The sequence below is a fragment of the Mobula birostris genome, chromosome 2 (assembly GCF_030028105.1).
Source record: "Mobula birostris isolate sMobBir1 chromosome 2, sMobBir1.hap1, whole genome shotgun sequence".
NCBI classification, from domain to species: Eukaryota; Metazoa; Chordata; class Chondrichthyes; order Myliobatiformes; family Myliobatidae; genus Mobula; species Mobula birostris.
Genome location: NC_092371.1, coordinates 246,671,684 through 246,693,619, shown reverse-complemented (window position 1 = coordinate 246,693,619; position 21,936 = coordinate 246,671,684). Strand labels below are relative to the sequence as shown.

The 21,936-nt window shown below is 42.9% G+C and overlaps 1 protein-coding gene across 2 annotated transcripts in view; it reads left to right on the top strand.

Moving 5' to 3' along the window:
* mms22l (MMS22-like, DNA repair protein) overlaps positions 1 to 21,936 on the top strand; it is a 246,989-nt gene that overhangs the window by 61,806 nt on the left and 163,247 nt on the right. For both annotated transcript variants that reach the window (XM_072251674.1, XM_072251675.1), the window contains exons 11-12: positions 3,305 to 3,367; positions 21,473 to 21,592. In XM_072251674.1, coding sequence (XP_072107775.1) covers positions 3,305 to 3,367; positions 21,473 to 21,592 — 183 coding nt within the window. The remainder of the gene's footprint in view (positions 1 to 3,304; positions 3,368 to 21,472; positions 21,593 to 21,936) is intronic.

Here is a 21,936-nt window from a genome sequence, read left to right as displayed (position 1 = left end):
AGGTGAAGTGTCGCCTCACCTGGAAGGACTGACTGGGACCCTGAATGGTGGTAAGGGAGGAAGTGTCGGGGCATGTGTAGCACTTGTTCCGCTTACAAGGATAAGTGCCAGGAGGGAGATCAGTGGGGAGGGATGGGGGGGGACGAATGGACAAGGGAGTCGCGTAGGGAGCGATCCCGCGGAAAGCAGAGAGAGGGGGGGAGGGAAAGATGTGTTTAGAGGTGGGATCCCGTTGGAGGTGGCGGAAGTTGCGGAGAATAATATGTTGGACCCGGAGGCTGGTGGGGTGGTAGGTGAGGACCAGGGGAACCCTATTGTTAGTGGGGCGGCGGGAGGATGGAGTGAGAGCAGATGTGTGTGAAATGGGAGAGATGCACTTCCTCCCTTACCACCATTCAGGGCCCCAGACGGTCCTTCCAGGTGAGGCGACACTTCACCTGTGAGTCGGCTGGGGTGATGTACTGTGTCCAGTGCTCCCGATGTGGCCTTCTATATATTGGCGAGACCCGATGCAGACTGGGAGATCGCTTTGCTGAACACCTACGCTCTGTCCGCCAGAGAATGCAGGATCTCCCAGTGGCCACACATTTTAATTCCACGTCCCATTCCCATTCTGACATGTCCATCCACGGCCTCCTCTACTGTAAAGATGAAGCCACACTCAGGTTGGACGAACAACATCTTATATTCCGTCTGGGTAGCCTCCAACCTGATGGCATGAACATCGACTTCTCTAACTTCCGCTAGTGCCCCACCTCCCCCTAGTACCCCATCCGTTATTTATTTTTATACATACATTCTTTCTCTCACTCTCCTTTTTCTCCCTCTGTCCCTCTGACTATACCCCTTGCCCATCCTCTGTTCCACCCCACCGTCTTTCTCCCCGGATCTCCTGTCCCATGATCCTCTCCTATCCCCTTTGCCAACCACCTGTCCAACTCTTGGCTCCATCCCTCCCCCTCCTGTCTTCTCCTATCATTTTGGATCTCCCCCTCCCCCTCTCACTTTCAAATCTCTTACTAACTCTTCCTTCAGTTAGTCCTGACGAAGGGTCTCGGCCTGAAACGTCGACTGAAACTCTTCCAATAGATGCTGCCTGGCCTGCTGCGTTTACCAGCAACTTTGATGTGTGTTGCTGGGAATGCAGTAATGGGGAACAATGAAATGGCGGATGAGATGCATCAGTCTTCACAGTGGAAGGCACTAGCAGGATAGTGGAAGTTCCAGGTGTCAGGGGTCATAAAGGTGTGAACTTACTATTACAATTGACAAGGTTATTGGGAAACTGAAAGGTCTGAAGATAGATAAGTCACCTGGATCTAATGGTGTACACCCCAGGGTTTTGAACAATGTGTTGAAGAGATTGTGGAGGCATTAGTAATGATCTTTCAAGAATCAATAGATTCTGGAATGGTTCTGGAAGACTGGAGAATAGCAAATGTCACTCCACTCTTGTAGAAGGGAGAGAGGCAGAAGAAGGAAAACTATAGGCCAGTCAGTCTGACCCCAGTGGTTGGGAAGATATTGATTCCTAAGGATGATGTCTCAGGGTAGGTAGATGCACAGGATAAAATAGATCATAGTCAAGGACATTTGTTGGAAGTCTTTGAAGAAATAACAAGCAGGACAGACAAAGGAAAATTGTTTGATGTTGTGTCGGTGGATTTTCAGAAGGCCTTTGACAAGGTAGCACACATGAGATTGTTTAACAAGCTACGAGCCCATGGTTTTACAGGTAAGATTCTAGCGTGGATAAAGCGGTAGCTGATTGACAAGAGGCAAACTGTGGGAGAAAAGAGAGCCTTTTCTGGTTAGCTGCCGGTGACTAGTGGTGTTCCACAGGGGTCTGTGTTGGGACCAATTGGGTGAATCTGTGAATTCTTTGCCACAAGCAGCTGTGGAAGCCAAGTCTTTATGCATATTTAAGGCAGAGTTTGACATTGTTGATAGGTCAAGGTATGAAGACTGGAGATTTGTGCAGAGATGAAAATTGGATCAGCCATGTTGAATTGACAGAGCAGACTTGATGAACCAAATGGGCTAATTCTGCTACTATATATTATGGTCTAATACATGTACCGTGAGATGAGAATAAACTTGTAAGCTGCTTACTTGCCTGTCCTACAAGGCATCTCTTGTCCTATCTTCCTAAGAGTGTGCAGCTTTCACACCTGTTTCCTCAGCTCCGACAAGCAAAGAAGGCATCACTGATGTGAGGCAGGGCCAGGTGCCTGGCAATTTACATATGTAAATAAATGGCCCACAACTGATTCTGCTGCTTGCTGCATCCTCTGAGTTTTCCAACATCTGCCAGATATATTTACCTCCATGAACGTCAGCTCATCCTGCATCTCTTTAGCAACTTGAGCTGAAGTGGCATACACCTTACCATCCAGAGTGTGTGTATCACATCCAACTCTTTGCGTGCTAACAGTCTGGCAACAATTTCAACCGTTTCGTTCTGATAACCTACAGAAATAAGATTGCAAATAGAAGTTTAGATCTACGTTCATTTTAAAAATATATCTTTTCAACTTTACTCGCCGTATGTATTTACATGTATTAGGAACGTACTGTGGTGTGTTGGTGTGACACAACCAAAAACAGCAACATTTAATAACTTTACAGAATAAAAAATGATGAGGAAGAATTTCTTTATCCAGAGAGTGGTGAATCTGTGGAATTCATTGCTACAGATGGCTGTGGTCTTTTGAGTATATTTAAGGCAGAGGTTTCTAGATCATTGATTGGTCAGGGCATAAAGAGTTATGGGGAAAGGCAGGAGATAAGGCTGAGAGGAAAATTGGATCACTCGATGAAGTGGCGAGCAGACTCAATGGGCCAAATGGCCTTGATCTGCTCCTATACCTTATGGTCTCAAAAATAATGTTCGGTATATGGATATGAAATAAAGTATGCATAAGTATATATTAAACTTACTGCTGTTTAACATTTTACTTACTTGCCCTTAAAAAGTTTTTTGATTAGCAAATAACATGTTTGCACTCTTAGTTTGTGGCTAGTTAAAACTGATCGTAGTTACTGTGGTGAAAAATGAATGTAGTTTAAATTTAACTCGTAAATTGCTCATGGCGATGAGATCAAGGATGAACTTTATTTGGCAAATATAATTTACATGTATTAGAAATTTGCTGTGCTGTGTTGGTCAGGATACGACATACAACAAAAAAGAACAACATTTAACAATTACAAAGAATTAATAATTATTTAAAAACAAAGTTAGAAGTACGAATAAGAGTTTACTGAAGCTGCTATAATATTTTAATGTATTTCTGCAACACAGAAGCTGATTGAAAGTAACTGGAGTTTGACAGAGGAGCTTCTGAAACTTTCTGTGAATGCTCAGGTACGTTATTGCATCATTTGTAAAATGTAGTTTATAAGGCCTCAACTAGCCGTAGTATCCTTGATTTATTGTTGTAACTTTGTCCAAGGCTGATCAGAAATCCATATTTCTTCTGTGCATCTGATTTTCTGTTGAAGCTAAAGTGACTAATTGAAAAATCTCAATACGTTCATCTGGTATAAAATCATTAGTTCGGGTCAGCAGAGTTTCCCCTCCGACCTCAGGTTTCTGAACGGGGCATGAACCCAAAACATTGCCTTATTATTCCGTTTTTTTTTTGTTTTTTTTTTGCATTATTTATTTATTTATTCTGTAATTTATATTTTTGCACTGTTTTGCCACAAAAGAAAACAAATTTCACATGAGATCATCATCATCATGTGACATAGATGATCATCGTCCCATGACCATGATTCTTCTTGGCAATCTTTTGCTAAAGAAGTGGTTTGCGATTGCTGCCTTCTTGTGTTCACAAGATGGGCAATCCTGGCCATTATCAATACTCTTCAGCCATTGTCTGCCTGGTGTCAGTGGCCGCAGAACCAGGACATGATATCCACCACCTGCTCCCATGTCTTCACGTGACCCTGATCAGGATGCGAGGCAGATGCTACACTTTGCCCAGGGATGATCAATAGGGTAGCAGAGGGAAGGAGCACCTCCTCTGAAACATAGAAAACCAACAGCACAATATAGGCCCTTCTGCCCACAATGCTGTGCTGAACATGTACTTACTTTAGAAATTACCTAGGGTTACCCATGGCCCTCAATTTTCTAAGTTCCATGTACCTATCCAGGAGTCTCTTAAAAGACCCTATCGTATCCGCCTCCACCATCGTCGCCGGCAGCCTATTCCACGTACTCACCACTCTCTGCGTAAAAAAACTTACCCCTGACATCCCCTCTGTACCTACTTCCAAGCAACTTAAAACTGCCCTCTCGTGTTAGCCATTTCAGCCCTGGGAAAAAGCCTCTGACTATGCACATGATCAATGCCTCTCATCATCCTGTACACCTCTATCAGGTCACCTCTCATCCTCCATCGCTTCAAGGAGGAAAGGCCAAGTTCACCCAACCTATTCTTGTAAGGCATGCTCCCCAGTCCAGGCAATATCTTTGTAAATCTCCTCTGCACCCTTTCTATAGATTCCACATCCTTCCTGTAGTGAGGCGACCAGAACTGAGCACAGTAGTCCAAGTGGGGTCTGACCAGGGTCCTATATAGCTGTAGCATTACCTCTCGAATCTTGAACTCAATCTCACGGTTGATGAAGGACAATGCACTGTATGCCTTCTTAATCATGCAGTCAACCTGCACAGCAGCTTTGAGTGCCCCATGGACTCGGACCCCAAGATCCCCCTGATCCTCCACACTGCCAAGAGACTTACTTTGCTGGAGATGCATATCCACCCCTCTACCCCTCATGTAATTGTTGATGGTTCTGGTCAAGAATGGCCTCACCCTGAAACATTGACCCCATCCATAGGTGCCGCCTGATCTGCTGAGCTCCTTCAGCATTTTCTGTGTGTTGCTCAAAATTTACAGCATCTGCAAAATCTCTTGTGTTTTTAATTAACAATTGTGCTGAGTCTTTCAGAAGTGCCCAAAAGCACATCTTGAACATTGACCCATTGATAAAATGAAAAGCCAATTGTTAAACAGTAGTCCCTGTCACTAACTTGTACATCATAACATCCCACAGACCCTGTCATTAACTTGTACATCGTAACGTCCCACAGACCCAGTTACTAACTTGTACATTGTAACGTCCCACAGACCCAGTTACTAACTTGTACATCGTAATGTTCCACAGACAGACCCAGTCATTAATTTGTACATCATAATGTCCCACAGACCCAGTTGCTAACTTGTACATCGTAACGTCCCACAGACCTAGTTACTAACTTGTACATCGTAACGTCCCATAGACCCAGTTACTAACTTGTACATCAGCACCTCTGCTCCGTTCGCCACAACAGACAGGATCTCCTGGTTGCCACTCACTTCAACTCTGCTTCACATTCCCATTCGGATACAGGTTTCCCCCGCCATCCGAAGAAGAGCATTCCTATGAAACGGTTCATAAGCCGGAATATCGTAAAGCGAAGAAGCAATTACCATTTATTTATATGGGAAAATTTTGTGAGCGTTCGCAGACCCAAAAATAACCTACCAAATCATGCCAAGTAACACATAAGACCTAAAATAACAGTAACATATAGTAAAAGCAGGAATGATATGGTAAGTGCACAGCCTATATAAAGTAGAAATACTTTTCCACAATCATTGCCTGAACTGTTCTCTGTAGCGAAAATCTCACGCAAGCGCTGTTGGCAAAAACACGGCACAAGCGCTCTGCAGTAACCTTTAAGCTATGAAGCTGCCAAATCATACCAAATAACACATAAAAATACACAGCCGATATAAAGTAGAAATTATGTACAGTGTAGTATCACTTACCGGAATTGGGAAAGCGCGGAGCACACTGATGGTGGTGTGTTAGACTGTGTCGTCGGAGGTCGGGGTGGTGCAGTGGCCCCCAGCCTCCAGGCTGCCGACCGATACTGATTCGCGAAGCATGCAGCGGTAGCCGGGAGGCACACAGCACATCTTTAAGAAAAAAGCCAAAATAAACATGCTAATTAATTAGGTGCTTCCTGGCACGTAATTGTCGGCCCAGATCAGTGCCGATTGCCGATTGCGTCGCCTCTGATCTGGGCCGACAATTATGCGTCGGGCGGCACCTAATTAATTAGTATGTTTATTTCGGCTTTTTTTCTTAAAGATGTGCTGTGTGTCTCCCGGCTACTGCTGCATTCTCCGCGAATCGGTATCTGTCCGCGGCCTGGGCGTTGGGGTGGTGGGACACTGGGGTGTCATCTCGTCGTCTGTTTCCATTAGAACAGGCAGCTCATCTTCTTCTATGTCTGCCCGCCTCGATGTCGAAGGTCAAGGTTCGTCGTCTGCTGTGGCTGATGTGGAAGGCCTGCTTGACTGCTGAGCCTCGCGCATTTTTCTATCATACAGTTCCTTGTAAGCACTCAAACCATCCTGCAAATATCCCCTAAACTGACGTACCCTTTCAAAATTAAAGTCGTACTTTAACATTACTCATTTGGTTTCGATTGTTTTCCTTTCCTCTTCCAATTGCATCAGCTCTTCATCTATCAGTTCTTGGTCATGAGATGCCAAAATCTCTTCAACACCATCTTCGTCAGCTTCCACAAGCCAAACTCATGTTGTCCTTACTTCGTTCACCATGATCGAAACACTTAATTATGTCTAGTTTTATGCTAAGTGTAACACCCTTACGAGCTCTTTCAGGCTTTTCCGACACCTTAGAACTCAACTTGCTAATGGCTGCTCACAGGCACGTGTTTAAGCAATGCCAGCGAGAATGCAGTTCCGAATCCGGGGGGAGAGTGGCTGCTCGGGGCGCGTGCTGCCTTTTATCGTGCGCTGATTTTTTCGTAACAGTGAAAACACCTTCTGTTAGCGAAAACAGGGTACTAATGTAGGTCTTTCATAACAGTGAGGTTTCGTAAAGCGAACGTTCGAAAAGCAGGGGACACCTGTATGTCCATACGTGGTCTCCTCTACTTCCATGATGAGGCTAAACTCAGGTTGGAGAAGCAACACCTCATATACCATCTAGGTATTCTCCAGCCACTTGGTATGAACATTGAATTCTCCAACTTCTGGTAATTCCCTCCCCCTCCCTTCCCCTATCCCTATGTCACTCTGCCCCCTCCCCCAGCTGCCTATCACCTCCCTCATGGTTCCGCCTCCTTCTACTACCCATTGTGCTTTCCCCTATTCCTTCTTCACCTTTCCTGCCTATCACCTCCCTGCTTCCCCTCCCCCACCCCTTTATCTTTCCCCTTACTGGTTTTTCACCTGGAACCTACCAGCCTTCTCCTTCCCACCCTCCCCCTACCTTCTTTATAGGGCCTCTGTCCCTTCCCTCTTCAGTCTTGATGAAAGGTTCCGGCCCGAAACGTTGACTGATCATTTCCACTGATGCTGCCCGAACTGCTGAGTTCCTCCAGCATGTTGTGAGTGTTGCTTTGACCCCAGCTTCTGCAGAGTATTTTGTGTTTACAACTTGCACATCGTAACATCCCACAGACCCTGTCACTAACTTGTAGATCATAACGTCCCACAGACCCTGTCACTAACTTGTACATCATAACATCCCATAGACCCAGTCATTAACTTGTACATCATAACGTCCCACAGACCCTGTCACTAACTTGTACATCATAACGTCCCACAGACCCTGTCACTAACTTGTACATCATAACATCCCATAGACCCAGTCATTAACTTGTACATCATAACGTCCCACAGACCCTGTCACTAATTTGTACATCGTAATGTTCCACAGACCCAGTCATTAACTTGTACATCGTAGTGTTCCACAGACCTGTCATTAACTTGTACATTGTAACGTCGCACAGACCCTGTCATTAACTTGTACATCGTAATGTCGCACAGAACCGGGCACTAACTTGTACATAGTGAGGTCCCACAGATGTCCATCTACTGAACTTGGAACAATTGGTGGTCTTGCCGGAAGATGGTTTCAACCAGGATCTTATGAAATCTGAAAAAGAAAGAAAATCTAGGAGTTAAGCAGCCTGAGTGGGAGAGAATCTGAAATAAGTTCAGGACCCTTCAATAGAACTGGAAAAGTGAGAGGACAGGAATGCAGAGAAGGGGAAGTTGGAAAGAACAGAGGGTATGTCTGTGATAGCTTGGGAAGAGTCACAATTACTTGAACAGCTGGTCAATAGAAAGGGAAAATGAAACATCAGGACAGAAAAGTAGACACAGGAACAGAGAGGGTGAGAAGGAAGGGGTGAGGGTGGGAGAGGATGAGAGAGGGGGTGAGTGAGAAAGGGAGGGGAAGGGTAAGTGGGGAAGAGAGAAGGTGAGGGTGGGAGAGGGTGTTAGAGGGAAAGGAAGGGAGAATATGAAAAGGAGAGTGCAGGAGAGGGGTAGAGAGGGAGAGGGTGAGTGATGGAGGGAGGGAGAGAGAGAGAGCAGAAAATATTACCTGAAATTATTACATTTATATTCTACATCTGGTCGCCTCACTACAGGAAGAATGTGGAAACCATAGAAAGGGTGCAGAGGAGATTTACAAGGATGTTGCCTGGGTTGGGAAGCATGCCTTATGGGAATAGGTTGAGTGAACTCGGTCTTTTCTCCTTGGAGCGACAGAGGATGAGAGGTGACCTGATAGAGGTGTATAAGATGATGAGAGGCATTGATCATGTGGATGGTCAGAGGCTTTTTCCCAGGGCTGAAATGGTTGCCACAAGAGGGCACAGGTTTAAGGTGCTGGGGAGTAGGTACAGAGAAGATGTCAGGGGTAAGTATTTTACCCAGAGAGTGGTGAGTGCGTGGAATGGGCTGCCAGTGACAGTGGTGATGGCGGATATGATAGGGTCTTTTAAGAGACTTTTGGATAGGTGCATGAAGCTTAGTGAAATAGAGGGCTATAGGTAAGCCTAGTAATTTCTAAGGTAGGGACATGTTCGGTGCTAGTCTGAGCCAAAGGGCCTGTATCGTGCTGTAGGCTTTCTATGTTTCTATATTAATTCCGAACAGCCGCACTATTCTTCAATGATAGATGAGTTGCAGTTCTTCGAGTTGGCATGGAACACTGTAGGAAGCCAGACATGGTGAGCTCAGGGTGAGAGTGAAGGTGACAGGAGGATGAAAACTCAGGGCATCCTTACAGACTGAATGGACGTCTTCTTAGATGTAGTCACCCAACCTGCTTTCAGCTTCTCCAATACAGAGCGCATTCTGTGAGCACAGAATGCAGCACATGACATGGGAACAGGACTGAATCGGGTCCCTGGAGAATGTGGAGGGAAGGAGGTATACAGGCAGATGTTGCATCTTCCACATGGAAATGTTGCTGAGAAAAGGGGAGTGGTTGGTGGAGCTTGAAGAAAGGACATCGAAAAATACAGTTGATTTGACATAGTTTATGTCAGATGAAATCAGTGAGGATTGGGCTGGGCAGCCCACAATTGCCACCATTCTTCTGGCACCAACATCGCTTGCCCACAACTTATCGACTCTAATCTGTATGCCTTTGGAATGTGAGTAATTCAAAGTAAATTTATTGTCAAAGTACGTACATGTCTCCATATACTACCCTGAGATTCTTTTTCTTGTGGGTACAAAGAAACAAAATCGCAACAATGAAAAAACTGCACATAAACAAAGATGGACAAACAACCAATGTTCAAAAGACAACAAATTGAAATATGAAAAGGAAAACCAAATAATGACAATAAATTTAAAAATCATAAGTAAAGAAATAAATTAGAGCCTGAGAAGATAACCCATATACGGAGTTGCAGAATGTAGATATATAGTAATTGTCTTACAGAAAGGCCATAAGACATTGGAGAAGAATTAGGCCATTCAGCCCATCGATTCTGCTCTGCCATTTCATCAAGACTGATCGATTTCCCTCTTACCCCTATTCTCCTGCCTTCTTCCCATAATCTTTTATACCCTGACTAATCAAGAACCTATCAATCTCTGGCTTAAGTATACCTAATGGCCTGGCCTCCACAGCTGTTTGTGGCAATGAATTCCATAAATTCATCCCCCTCTGGCTAAAGAAATTCCTCCACATCTCCGTTCTAACTAGATGTCTCTTTATCCTGAGGCTGTGCCTCCTGGTCCTTGACAACCCCACATCTTCTCCATGTCCACTCTATCTAGGCCTTTCAATATTTGATTGGTTTCAATGAGATCTACCTGCCCGCACCCTGCTCCCCCTCCCAATTCTTCTAAACTCCAGCAAATACTGGCCTGGAGCCATTAAGCACTCCTCATATGATAAATCTTTCATTCCTGATATCATTCTCTGAGCCGTCTCCAATTTCAGCACAGATAAGGGACCTAAAACTGCACAATATGCTCCAAGTGAGTCCTCACCAGTGCCTTATAAAGTCTTAGCATTACATCCTTGCTTTTATATTCTAGTCCTCTTGGGTGGGGGGGGGCAGTGGGAATGGATGATACTGAATGATACTGAAATTGTAAATAGTAAAAGGACTACTTCGAAATATTAAATTGAATAAACACGGTAAGTGAGGGAATATTAAGAACCTATAGCATCTTCGAAGTGAATAACTTGCCACGTCTGGATGAAGTATTGTCACTGTCTGCTTAAAAAAAGCACAACAGAGGAAATTATGAAGGTTCTGATCATCATTTCCAGTCCCTCTTGATATGGGAATGGTGCCAGAAAACTGGAGGGTTGTTAATTTTTCACCATTGTTTGAAAATGGAGAAGTGGATAAACAGAGCAATTACAGGCAAGTTAGTTTAACCATTACTGGGTGAGTTATTTGAATCAATGCCCAGGAATGATACAAGCTGTTCAGAAAGGTACGGATTAATCAAGGACCTTCAATGTGCTGTGGAAGAATAACACTGAATTTTTAGAGGAGACAACAAGTCGGGTTAATAAATTCAGTGCATTTGATATAATTTACATAGTTTCAGGAAAGCTTTTTATGGGGTCCTACGTAGAAGCTTATTTGGAGAGTAGGAGACCACGGGATTCAAAGGAGAGTAGTAAAATGGATTAAAAATTGGCTCATTGACAAAGAGGTAGAAGTAGATGGAGTGGAAGATTGATACCATTGGGGTTAAACAGAGTTCATTACTTGGAGCCTTGATTTTTGCGATACACACTCAATGGCCACTTTATGAGAAACCTCCTGTTCCTAATAAAGTGGCCACTGAATGTATGTTCATGGTCTTCTGCTGCCGTAGCCCATCCACTTCAAGGTTTGATGTGTTAGACCACAAGACATAGGGGCAGAATTAGGCCATCTGGCCCATTGAATCTGCTCCACCATGCAGTCACGGCTGATCCATTTTTTCTATCTCCTCGTCAACCCCAGTTAACGGCCTTTTCTCCATAACCTTTGATGCCATGTCCAAACAAGAACCTATCAATCTCTGCCTTAAATACACCCAGCGACCTGGTCTCCACAGCTGCATGTGGCAATAAATTCCATAAATTCACCACCCTTTGGCTAAAGAAATTTCTCCTCATCTCTGTTTTGGAAGGGCGCCCCTTTATCCTGAGGCTGTGCCCTCTTGTCCTAGACTCTCCCACCATGGGAAAAATCTTTTTCACATCTACTCTGTCTAGGCCTTTCAACATTCAAAAGGTTTCAATGAGATCCCTCCCTCATCCTTCAGAATTCCAGCGAGTACAGACCCAGATCCATCAAACGTTCCTTGTATGATAACCCTTTAATTCCTGGAATCATCCTTGTGAACCTCCTCTGGACCCTCTCCAATGCCAGCACATCTTTTCTAAGAGGAGGGGCCTAAAACTGTTCACAATACTCAAGGTGAGGCCTCACCAGTGCCTTATAAAGCCTCAGCATCACATCCTTGCTTTTGTATTCTAGACCTCTTGAAATGAACGCTAACATGGCATTTGCCTTCCTCACCACTGACTCAACCTGCAAGTTAACCTTCGGGGTGTTCTGCACGAGGATTCCCAAGTCCCTCTGCATTTCAGATTCCTGTATTTTCTTCCCATTTAGAAAATAGTCTGCACTTTAATTTCTATTACCAGAGTGCATGACCATGCATTTTCCGACATTGTATATCATTTGCCATTTTCTTGCCCATTCTAATCTGTCTAAGTCCTGCATCCTACCTGTTTCCTCAACACTACCTGCGCCTCCACCAATCTTCGCATCATCTGCAACCTTGGTAACAAAGCCATCTATTCCATCATCTAAATCATTTATATATAGCCTAAAAAGAAGCGGTCCCAACATCGGCCCCTGCAGAGCATCATTAGTTGCTGGCAGTCAACCAGAAAGGGATCCCTTTATTCCCACTCGATGCCTCCTACCAATCAGCCATTGCTCTAACCATGTCAGTAACTTTCCTGTAACACCATGGGCTGTTAACTTGGTAAGCAGCCTCATGTGTGGCACCTTGTGAAAGGCCTTCTGAAAGTCCAGATATACAACATCCACTGCATCCCCTTTATCTATCCTACTTGTAATCTCCTCAAAGAATTCCAACAGGTTTGTCAGGCAGGATTTTCCCTGAAGGAAACCACGCTGACTTTGTACTATCTTGTCCTGTGTCACCAAGTACTCCATCACTTCATCCTTAACAGTTGACTCTAACATCTTCCCAACCACTGAGGTCAGGCTAACTGGCTTATAATTTCCCATCTGCTGCCTTCCTCCTTTCTTAAAGAGTGGAGTAATGTTTGCAATTTCCAGTCCTCTGGCACCATGCCAGATCCTAAAGATTTTTGAAAGATCATTTCTAATGCCACCACAATCTCTATTGCTACCTCTTTCAGAACCCTAGGATGCAGTTCCTCTGGTCCGGGTGACTTATGTCCCTTTAGGTCTTTCAGCTTTTTGAGCACCTTCTCTCTTGTAATACTAATTGCACCCACTTCTCTTCCTTCACACACTACATCATCAGGCATACTGATAGTGTCTTCCACAGTGAAACCTGATGCAAAATACTCATTTAGTTCATCAGCTATCTCCTTGTCCCCCGTTATTATTTCTCCTGCCTTATTTTCTAGGGGTCCTATATCCACTCTCATTTTTCTTTTGTTTTTAACATACTTGAAAATAAACTTTTACTATCCACAAACAACAGGAATTCTGCAGATGCTGGAAATTCAAGCAACTTTGATGTGTGTTGCTTTTACTATCCACTTTGATTTTATTTGCTAGCTTGCTTTCATATTTCATCCTTTTCCTTCTAATGATTTTTTTAAAATTTTTTATTTTTATTTGGATAAGGAATTCACAAGTATCATGAACTTTTTTCACATGTATAACTTTTTCCATTTTTTTAATATATGTATATAACTACAATTATTTATACAATCCTAAGTACACATTAAGATGATATAAAAAGAAATTAGACACTTAAATAGATAATTATGTGCAGTTGAAATTGTAGTTGTATGTAAGCCTATGTAACTACCATTGTAGATGTTTATATCCTAACTTGTTCATGTTTGCTCCTACCCCCAAAGATAATTATCCAATCCCTATGTACTTATTTACTTAATTTTATCTTTTTTTATCCCTTTCCCAAATCTTTTCCTTTACTTGTGTTAATTCTCCATTTTCCAAAAAAAAGAAAACAAAAACAGTAAACATTTAGACCAGGGGTGCTTATGTTAGCAATATTACTGTGTTGATGAGAAGAGCAGTATGAATCATTAGGAGAGTCATCTAAAGTCTGCTCGCTTTGGAGTTATATATTCAATCCATTTTTTCCAAATTTGATAAAATTTTTCTTTTTGAATTCTCAGAGAGTAAGTCATCTTTTCCATTTTAAATATTTCCAAGATAATTTCATGCCAATCTTCTAATGTAGGTTGTATTGGATTTAGCCACTTTCTAGTGATTGATTTCTTACTTGCCGCTAAAAGGACCTGCAGCAACTTTATATCTTTCTTTTGTTCAAGAAACAATACATGCCCCAAATAGAGCGTCTCAAAGTTCTAATGATTTTTTTAGTTGCTCTCTGTAGCTTTTTAAAAACTTCCTAATCCTCTATCTTCCCACTAATTTTTGCTTTGTTGTATGCCCTTTCTTTTGCTTTTACAATAGCTTTGACTTCCTTTGTCAGCCACGGTTGTACTATTTTATCATTTGAGTATTTCTTCATTTTTGGAAAACACATGTCCTGCACCTTTCTCATTTTCCCCAGAAACACAGGCCATTGCTGCTCTGCTGACATCCCTGCCAGCATCTCCTTCCAATTTACTTTGGCCATATCCTCTCTCATACCACTGTAATTTCCCTTACTCCACTGAAATAATGCTGCATCAGACTTTACTTCCTCTTTAATTTCAAGTTGAACACAATCATATTGTGATCACTGGTTCCTAAGGGTTCTTTTACCTTGCCTCCGCTTCATTACATAACTCCCAATCCAGTATAGCTGATCCCCTAGTAGGCGCAATGACAAAATGCTCTAAAAAGTCTTCTCTTAGGCATTCAACAAACTCACTATCTTGAGATCCATTACCAACCTGATTTTCCCAATTGACCTGCATGTTAAAATCTCCCATGATTACCATTCAGAGATGCTCTTCTGCATACCACTGTTGTAACTTGTGGGTGATCATGGTCTTTCACCATGGTTGTTCGTGGCAAATACTTCTACAGAAGTGGATTGTCATTGCTGCCTTCTGGGCAGTGTTTTTACAATATAGGTGAACCCAACTATTATAATTACCCTTCAGAGATTGTCTGCCTGGCATCAGTGGTTGTTTAACTAGGGCTTGTGATATACTCCAGATGCTCATATGACCATCCACCGCCTGCTCCCATGGCTTTTCGTGACCCTGATTGGGGAGGCTAAACAGGCATTACACCTTGCCCAAGGATGAACTGCAAGCTAGCGGAGGGAAGGAGTGCCCTACTCCTCCTTTAGTAGAGACAATCTCCCTCCACCGCCCAAGATTCTCCTTTGAACTCTCTTCTCCGTCCTGCCATCTGGTAAAAGGTACTGAAGCATTCGGGCTGTCACAACCAGACTGCGTAACAGCTTCTTGCCCCAAGCCATTAGACTCCTCAATTCCCAGAGTCTAATATATCTATCTCTCTCTCTCTCTCACTCTCTCTCACACACACACACACACACACACACACACACACACACACACACACCCCGGAACATCACTCCACTCCCTTTGCAATTTTTGCTCATTTCTTTCTCAATTCCTGCTAAAACATTGTTTACATTTACAAACGTTTGTATATCATTTATTATTATATTGTAATTTGTCCTTTACTGTGCCTTCTGTCTTGTTTATTAATTATTGTACTGTCTTGCACTATTTTGTGCACTTTATGTAGTCCCGTGCAGGTCTGAAGTCTAGTGTAGTTTTGTGTTGTTTCAGGTGGGCTAGTGTAGTTTTGTGTTGTTTCAGGTGGACTAGTGTAGTTTTGTGTTGTTTCATGTAGCACCATGGTCCTGGAGGATCATTGTTTCGTTTTTACTGTGTACTGTACCAGCAGTTATGGTTGAAATGACAATAAAAGTAACTTGAACTTATTGACAAGGCATTTTCACCCACTGAACTGCCACTCACAGGATGTTTTGTTTTTCACACCATTCTCTGTAAACTCTAGAGAGTGTTGTGCATGAAAATTCCAGGGGGCCAGCAGTTTCTCAGATACTAAAATCATGCCATAAGACCATAAGACATAAGAGCAGAATTAGGCCAATCAGCCCTTCGAGTCTGCTCCACCATTCCATCATGGCTGATCCCGGATCCCACTCAACCCCTTACACCCCATACTGAAGCCATATCCTTTGATGCTTGACCAATCAGGAAACAATCAACTTCCGCCTTAAATATATGCATGGACTGGGCCTCCACCTTGGTCTGTGGCGAGCATTCCACAGATTTACTATTCTCTGGCTAGAAAAGATTCTCACCTCCATGCCCTAACAATCATTCCATGGTCAAAGTCAATTAGATCACATATAAGATCATAAGATATAGGAGTAAAATTAGGCTATTTGGCCCATCTAGTCTTCTCTGCCATTTCATCATGGCTGATCCACTTTTCCTCTCAGGCCCAATCTCCTGCCTTCATGCCCTGACGAGTCAATCCTCTCCAGCATTGTTTTCCAGCGGTCCAATATCTACTCTTGCCTCTCTTTTACTCTTTATGTATCTGAAGAAACTTTTGGTACCATCTTTAATATTTCATTTCTAACCCATTCGGAACAACTGAATCTCTTGGCCATGTCTGGATGCTTTTATGCATTGAATTTCTGCCACATGATTGGCTGATTAGATATTTGCATTAATGAGTAGGTGTACCTAATAAAGGGGCCTCTGAGTGCACATTTAGTGATGTAGAAGAGAAAAGATAGAGGGAATATTGGAATTCCCCTGATAAAATGAAATTCGACCATGTGGACAGTGGGGAAGAAAGTTGTGATTGCAGGAAGTTATTATGGTCTATTATGATGACCATTCACTTTCCAACATTGTATTTCATTTGCCACTTCTTTACCCATTCCCCTAAACTATCTAGGTCTCTCTGCTGGCTCTCTATTTCCTCAACACTACCTGCTCCTCCATCTATCTTTGTATCATGGGCAATTTTATCCACAAATCCATTAATACCGTAGTCCAAACCATTGACATACATCGTAAAAAGCCGCGGTCCTAACACCGATGCCTGTGGAACTCCACTGGTAACCGGCAGCCAGCCAGAATAGGATCCCTTTATTCCCACTCTCTGTTTTCTGCCGACCAGCCAATGCTCCACCCATGCTAGTAACTTCCCTGTAATTCCGTGGGCTCTTATCTTGCAAAGCAGCCTCATGTGCGGCACCTTGTCAAAGACCTTCTGAAAATCCAAGTACACCACATCTACTGCATCTCTTTTGTCTACCCTGCTTTTAATTTCCTCAAAGAATTGCAGTAGGTTTGTCAAGCAGGATTTTCTTTTCAGGAAACCTTGCTGGCTTTGGCCTATCTTATCATGTGCCTGCAGGTACTCCATAATCTTATCCCTAACAATCGATTCCAACAACTGCCATCCACCGATGTCAGGCTAACAGGTCTATAGTTTCCTTTCTTTTGCCTCCCACCCTTCTTAAATAGCAGAGTAACATTTGCAATTTTCTAGTATCTCAGAAAGGGTGTGCTGACACTGGGAAGGGTTTAAAGGAAGTTCATGAAAATGATTCTAGAATTGAAATGTTTGTCATATGAAGAGCATTTGATGGCTCTGGGTCTGTATTCACTACAGTTCAGAAGAAGGAGGGACAACTTCATTGAAACCTATCAATTGGCTAAAGACCTTGGTAGAGTGGATGTTTCTTATGGTGGGAGAGTCTTACACCAGAGGATACAGCCTCAGAATAGAGAGGTGTCCTTTTAGAATGGAGATGAGGATTTTCTTTAGCCAGAGCGTGGTGAATCAGTAGAATTCTTTACCACATGCAGCTGTGGAGGCCAAGTCGTGATATACTGTATATTTAAGGCAAAAGTTGATAGGTTCTTGATTAGTCAGGGCAGGAGGAGATACAGGGAGAAGGCAGCAGGTTGAGGCCAAGAGGAAAATTGGATCAGCCACGATGGGCAAAATCACCTAATTCTGTTCCTATATCATATGGTCTTATTGTCTAATTCATCCAGTGTGTGTTCAAAGGTTCAAATGTACATTTAATGTCAGAGAAATGTATACGATATACAGTGACATGCAAAAGGTTGGGCACCCTGGTCAAAATTTCTGTTACTGTGAATAGCTAAGCGAGTAAAAGATGACCTGATTTCTAAAAGGCATAAAGTTAAAGATGTCACATTTCTTTAGTATTTTAAGCAAGATTACTTTTTTATTTCCATCTTTTACAGTTTCAAAATAACAAAAAAGGAAAAGGGCCCAAAGCAAGAGTTTGGGCACCCTGCATGGTCAGTACTTAGTAACATCCCCTTTGGCAAGTATCACAGCTTGTAAATGCTTTCTGTAGCCAGCTAAGAGTCTTTCAATTCTTGTTTGGGGGATTTTCCCCCATTCTTCCTTGCAAAAGGCTTCTAGTTCTGTGAGATTCTTGGGCCGTCTTGCTTGCACTGCTCTTTTGAGGTCTATCCACAGATTTTCGGTGTCGGGGGACGGTGAGGGCCATGGCAAAACCTTCAGCTTGCGCCTCTTGAGTCATAGTCATAATTTATTGATCCCGGGGGAAATTGGTTTTCGTTACAGTTGCACCATAAATAATAAATAGTAATAAAACCATAAATAGTTAATAGTAATATGTAAATTATGCCAGGAAATTATGAAATAAGTCCAGGACCAGCCTATTGGCTCAGGGTGTCTGACCCTCCAAGGGAGGAGTTGTAAAGTTTGATGGCCACAGGCAGGAATGACTTCCTATGACGCTCTGTATTGCATCTCGGTGGAATGAGTCTCTGGCTGAATGTACTCCTGTGCCCACCCAGTACATTATGTAGTGGATGGGAGACATTGTCCAAGATGGCGTGCAACTTGGACAGCATCCTCTTTTCAGACACCACCGTCAGAGAGTCCAGATAGTCCACTGTGGATTTTGAAGTGTGTTTAGGTTCATTATCCTGTTGTAGAAGCCATGCTCTTTTCATCTTAAGCTTTTTTACAGACGGTGTGATGTTTGCTTCCGGAATTTGCTGGTATTTAATTGAATTCATTCTTCCCTCTACCAGTGAAATGTTCCTTGTGCCACTGGCTACAACACAAGCTCAAAGCATGATGGATTCACCCCCGTGCTTAACAGTTGGCGAGGTGTTCTTTTCATGAAATTCTGCACCCTTTTTTCTCCAAACATACCTTTGCTCATTGCAGCCAAAAAGTTCTATTTTAACTTCATCGGTCCACAGGTCTTATTTCCAAAATGCATCAGGCTTGTTTAGATATGCCTTTGCAAAGTTCTGACGCTGAATTCTGTGGTGAGGACGCAAGAAAGGTTTTCTTCTGATGACTCTTCACAGTAGAACAGTGCACCACCACTCCAGAGTCTGCTAAGTCTTCCTGAAGGTCTTTTACAGTCAAACAGGGGTTTTGATGTGCCTTTCTAGCAAGCCTACGAGCAGTTCTCTCGGAAAGTTTTCTTGGTCTTCCAGACCTCAACTTGACCTCCACTGTTCCTGTTAACTGCCATTTCTTAATTACATTACGAACTGGGAAAACGGCTACCTGAAAACACTTTGCTATCTTCTTGCAGCCTTCTCCTGCCTTGTGGGCATCACATATTTTAATTTTCAGAAATGAGGAGCCCATGGCTGCTGATTGTTGGGACAAGGTTTGAGGAGTCAGGGTATTTATAAAGCTTTGAAATTTGCATCACCTGGCCTTTCCTAATGATGACTGTGAACAAGCCATAGCCCTAACGGGTTAATTAAGGTCTGAGACCTTGGTAAAAGATATCTGAGAGCTCAGATCTCTTGGGGTGTCCAAACTTTTGCATGGTGCTCTTTTCCTTTTTTTCAGTCTAAAATAGTACAAAACAAAAATAATGCACTAAACTTGCTTAAAGTGTTGAAAAGAATGTTTCATCTTTAACTTTATGACTTTTGGAGATCAGTTCATCTTCTACTCACTTAACTATTCACAGTAACAGAAATTTTGACCGGGGTGCCCAAACTTTTGCATGCCACTGTACATCCTGAAATGCTTTTCCTTCGCAACCATCTACGAAAACAGAGGAGTGCCCCAAAGAATGAACGACAGTTAAACGTTAGAACCCCAAAGTCCCCCTCCCCCAGCTCCTGTCCCTTTCGCGCGTAAGCGGCAGCGAGCAACAATCCCCCACTGGCAAAAATAAAGTGCACCCGCTACCAGCACTCAAGCGTGAGCAAAGCAATAGCAAAGAAACAGACTACAGTGGTGCAGTTACCCCAAAGACTACATTGTTTACCCGATAATTTGACATGCTTCAGGCTCTCTCTCTCTCCGAATAAGGGAGAAAGAGGTGACTCCATACCATTTTCCAACAAGTGGGAGAGATAACAAACAACTCACTGGTTTACGATGTTAAAAATCCGTTACGTCGCTTTTTTCGAGCTCTGTGCCTGGAGATCACAAGGATCCCTGGTCCCCAGGCACACAGCAGATGTTCCGGCTCCCCCAATGTCTCCAGTTATTCGAGACCTGAGACTTTGGCATGCCGAATAGCGGCCGATTGTGGAACCTTGAGAGTGGGTCCCATTCCCGCAAACAACCATAGTTGGCGTGTAACTCCAGGTCAGGGTCTTCATAAGAACCCTGAAAGGGAAAAATAGAGATATTAAAGATGGAAATAGGACTGTTTTCGAAGATGCAAACAAAGAGTCGCTGTTGGGCGCCATAACTACTTAGCTCTGCCTCTCCGCTTTGTGCCATATTCTTTTGATTGACTCTAAATGAACAAAATCAGCACAGGCACATAGTACAGTTAATGGACTGTCTTCATGCGGTGCTATCAATGATTGCATCCACCAAATCTTCATCTTTACTGTCATATTCAAGATGATTGTCGGTAAGTTCAAATGCTTTGTAGTGCCTAACTGATTGAAGTTGTGAAATCTTTTCATTTTCACCCCGGGCTGTTTCTAGCATTCCGAAGCCTCAATGCTTGAAACCATGGTGAGCAAAACGGTTCTGAATTGTCTTACTGCTTATTTCTTGCCAAATATCAGTGACAAAGATCACTGCTTTTTGACCACAAGCACATGGAACTGGTGCGGTTTGAAAACTATTCACTGTGAGCAGTGTAGTGACTAATGGCTGCACAAGTGCTCACGTTTGACACTAGTTTGAAGCTGTTCAGCAACAGCCTCCTGGCTCTATTATGTGGCATTATGTCGCAGATAACCAAAGGGAATCCCAGCTATTTTCTTGATTAATTTTTGTTCTTTAAGAATTGTCTGAAATAAACAGCTGCCCCGATTAATGGATGGCCCAATTAACCAGAATGCACTGTATCGATTTATCCACTTCTCCATCCATCCATCCATTAATCCATCGTCTATCTATTTATTTGATAATTGATTAATAGATAGAGTGTGGAACAGTCCCTTCCAGCTGAATGAGCTACATGACCCAGCAACCCACCTATTTAACTCTATCCTTATCAGAGGACAATTTACAATGACCAATTAACCTACTAACTGGTATGACTTTGGACTGAAAGGAAACCGGGGCACTCACAGGAAACCCATGCGGTCATGGGGAGAATGTACAAACTCCTTACAGTTGACACCAGAATGTAACTTTGAACTCCAATGCCCTAAGCTGTAATAGTATCGTGCTAACCGCAACACTATCTCTAAATAAAATTTAAAATTAAGCACTTCCATTAAATAGTCCCTGTGCACCATGAAACAGATTACCTTCTGACAGTGGATGATGCAGTGGGGAAGCCATTTTGAATAGTAAGAAAGTAATGGTGCTGCACTCAATGATGTCCTCCAGTCGTGCATCTGAGTTCTTTAACAAAAGCCTTGGTTATTCCAAATGACGATTCTAATTATTGTTTCATCCAATATTTTGTATGGATCTCTTTAGAGTGGCATTTTGGAAGAACATTTACGGATGCACCTTCAATGTTGCCTGATACTTTGTGACCTGTGGTGTACCAATCTCAATACAGTTACTATATTGTGGGAATACTACAGTAAATTCCTGGTAAGTACAATGTTTGCACAATTAGAAGTTCTAAAAGCTCTAGGTTGGTTGATAAGAGTGATATAATCTCTTGGGACAAGTAGCATAGTGAAATAGAATGAAATAGAATAATATTTGTTTAACACCTGACTTCGGTGGTGGGAACATTGTGGGGAGAGGCCAGACTAACACTGTGGGTGAGAGTAGCCGTTTAACAAACATAAATTAGAGCTACATGAAGTAATCAGAAGCCTGGTCACTTCATTATTTAAGGAAAGATACATCTGTTTTGGAGGGAGCATAAGTGTGGGTCATCTGCTTAGCTTCCAGAAGAGGGACTTGTCTAATGTCAAAAGATTAATGAG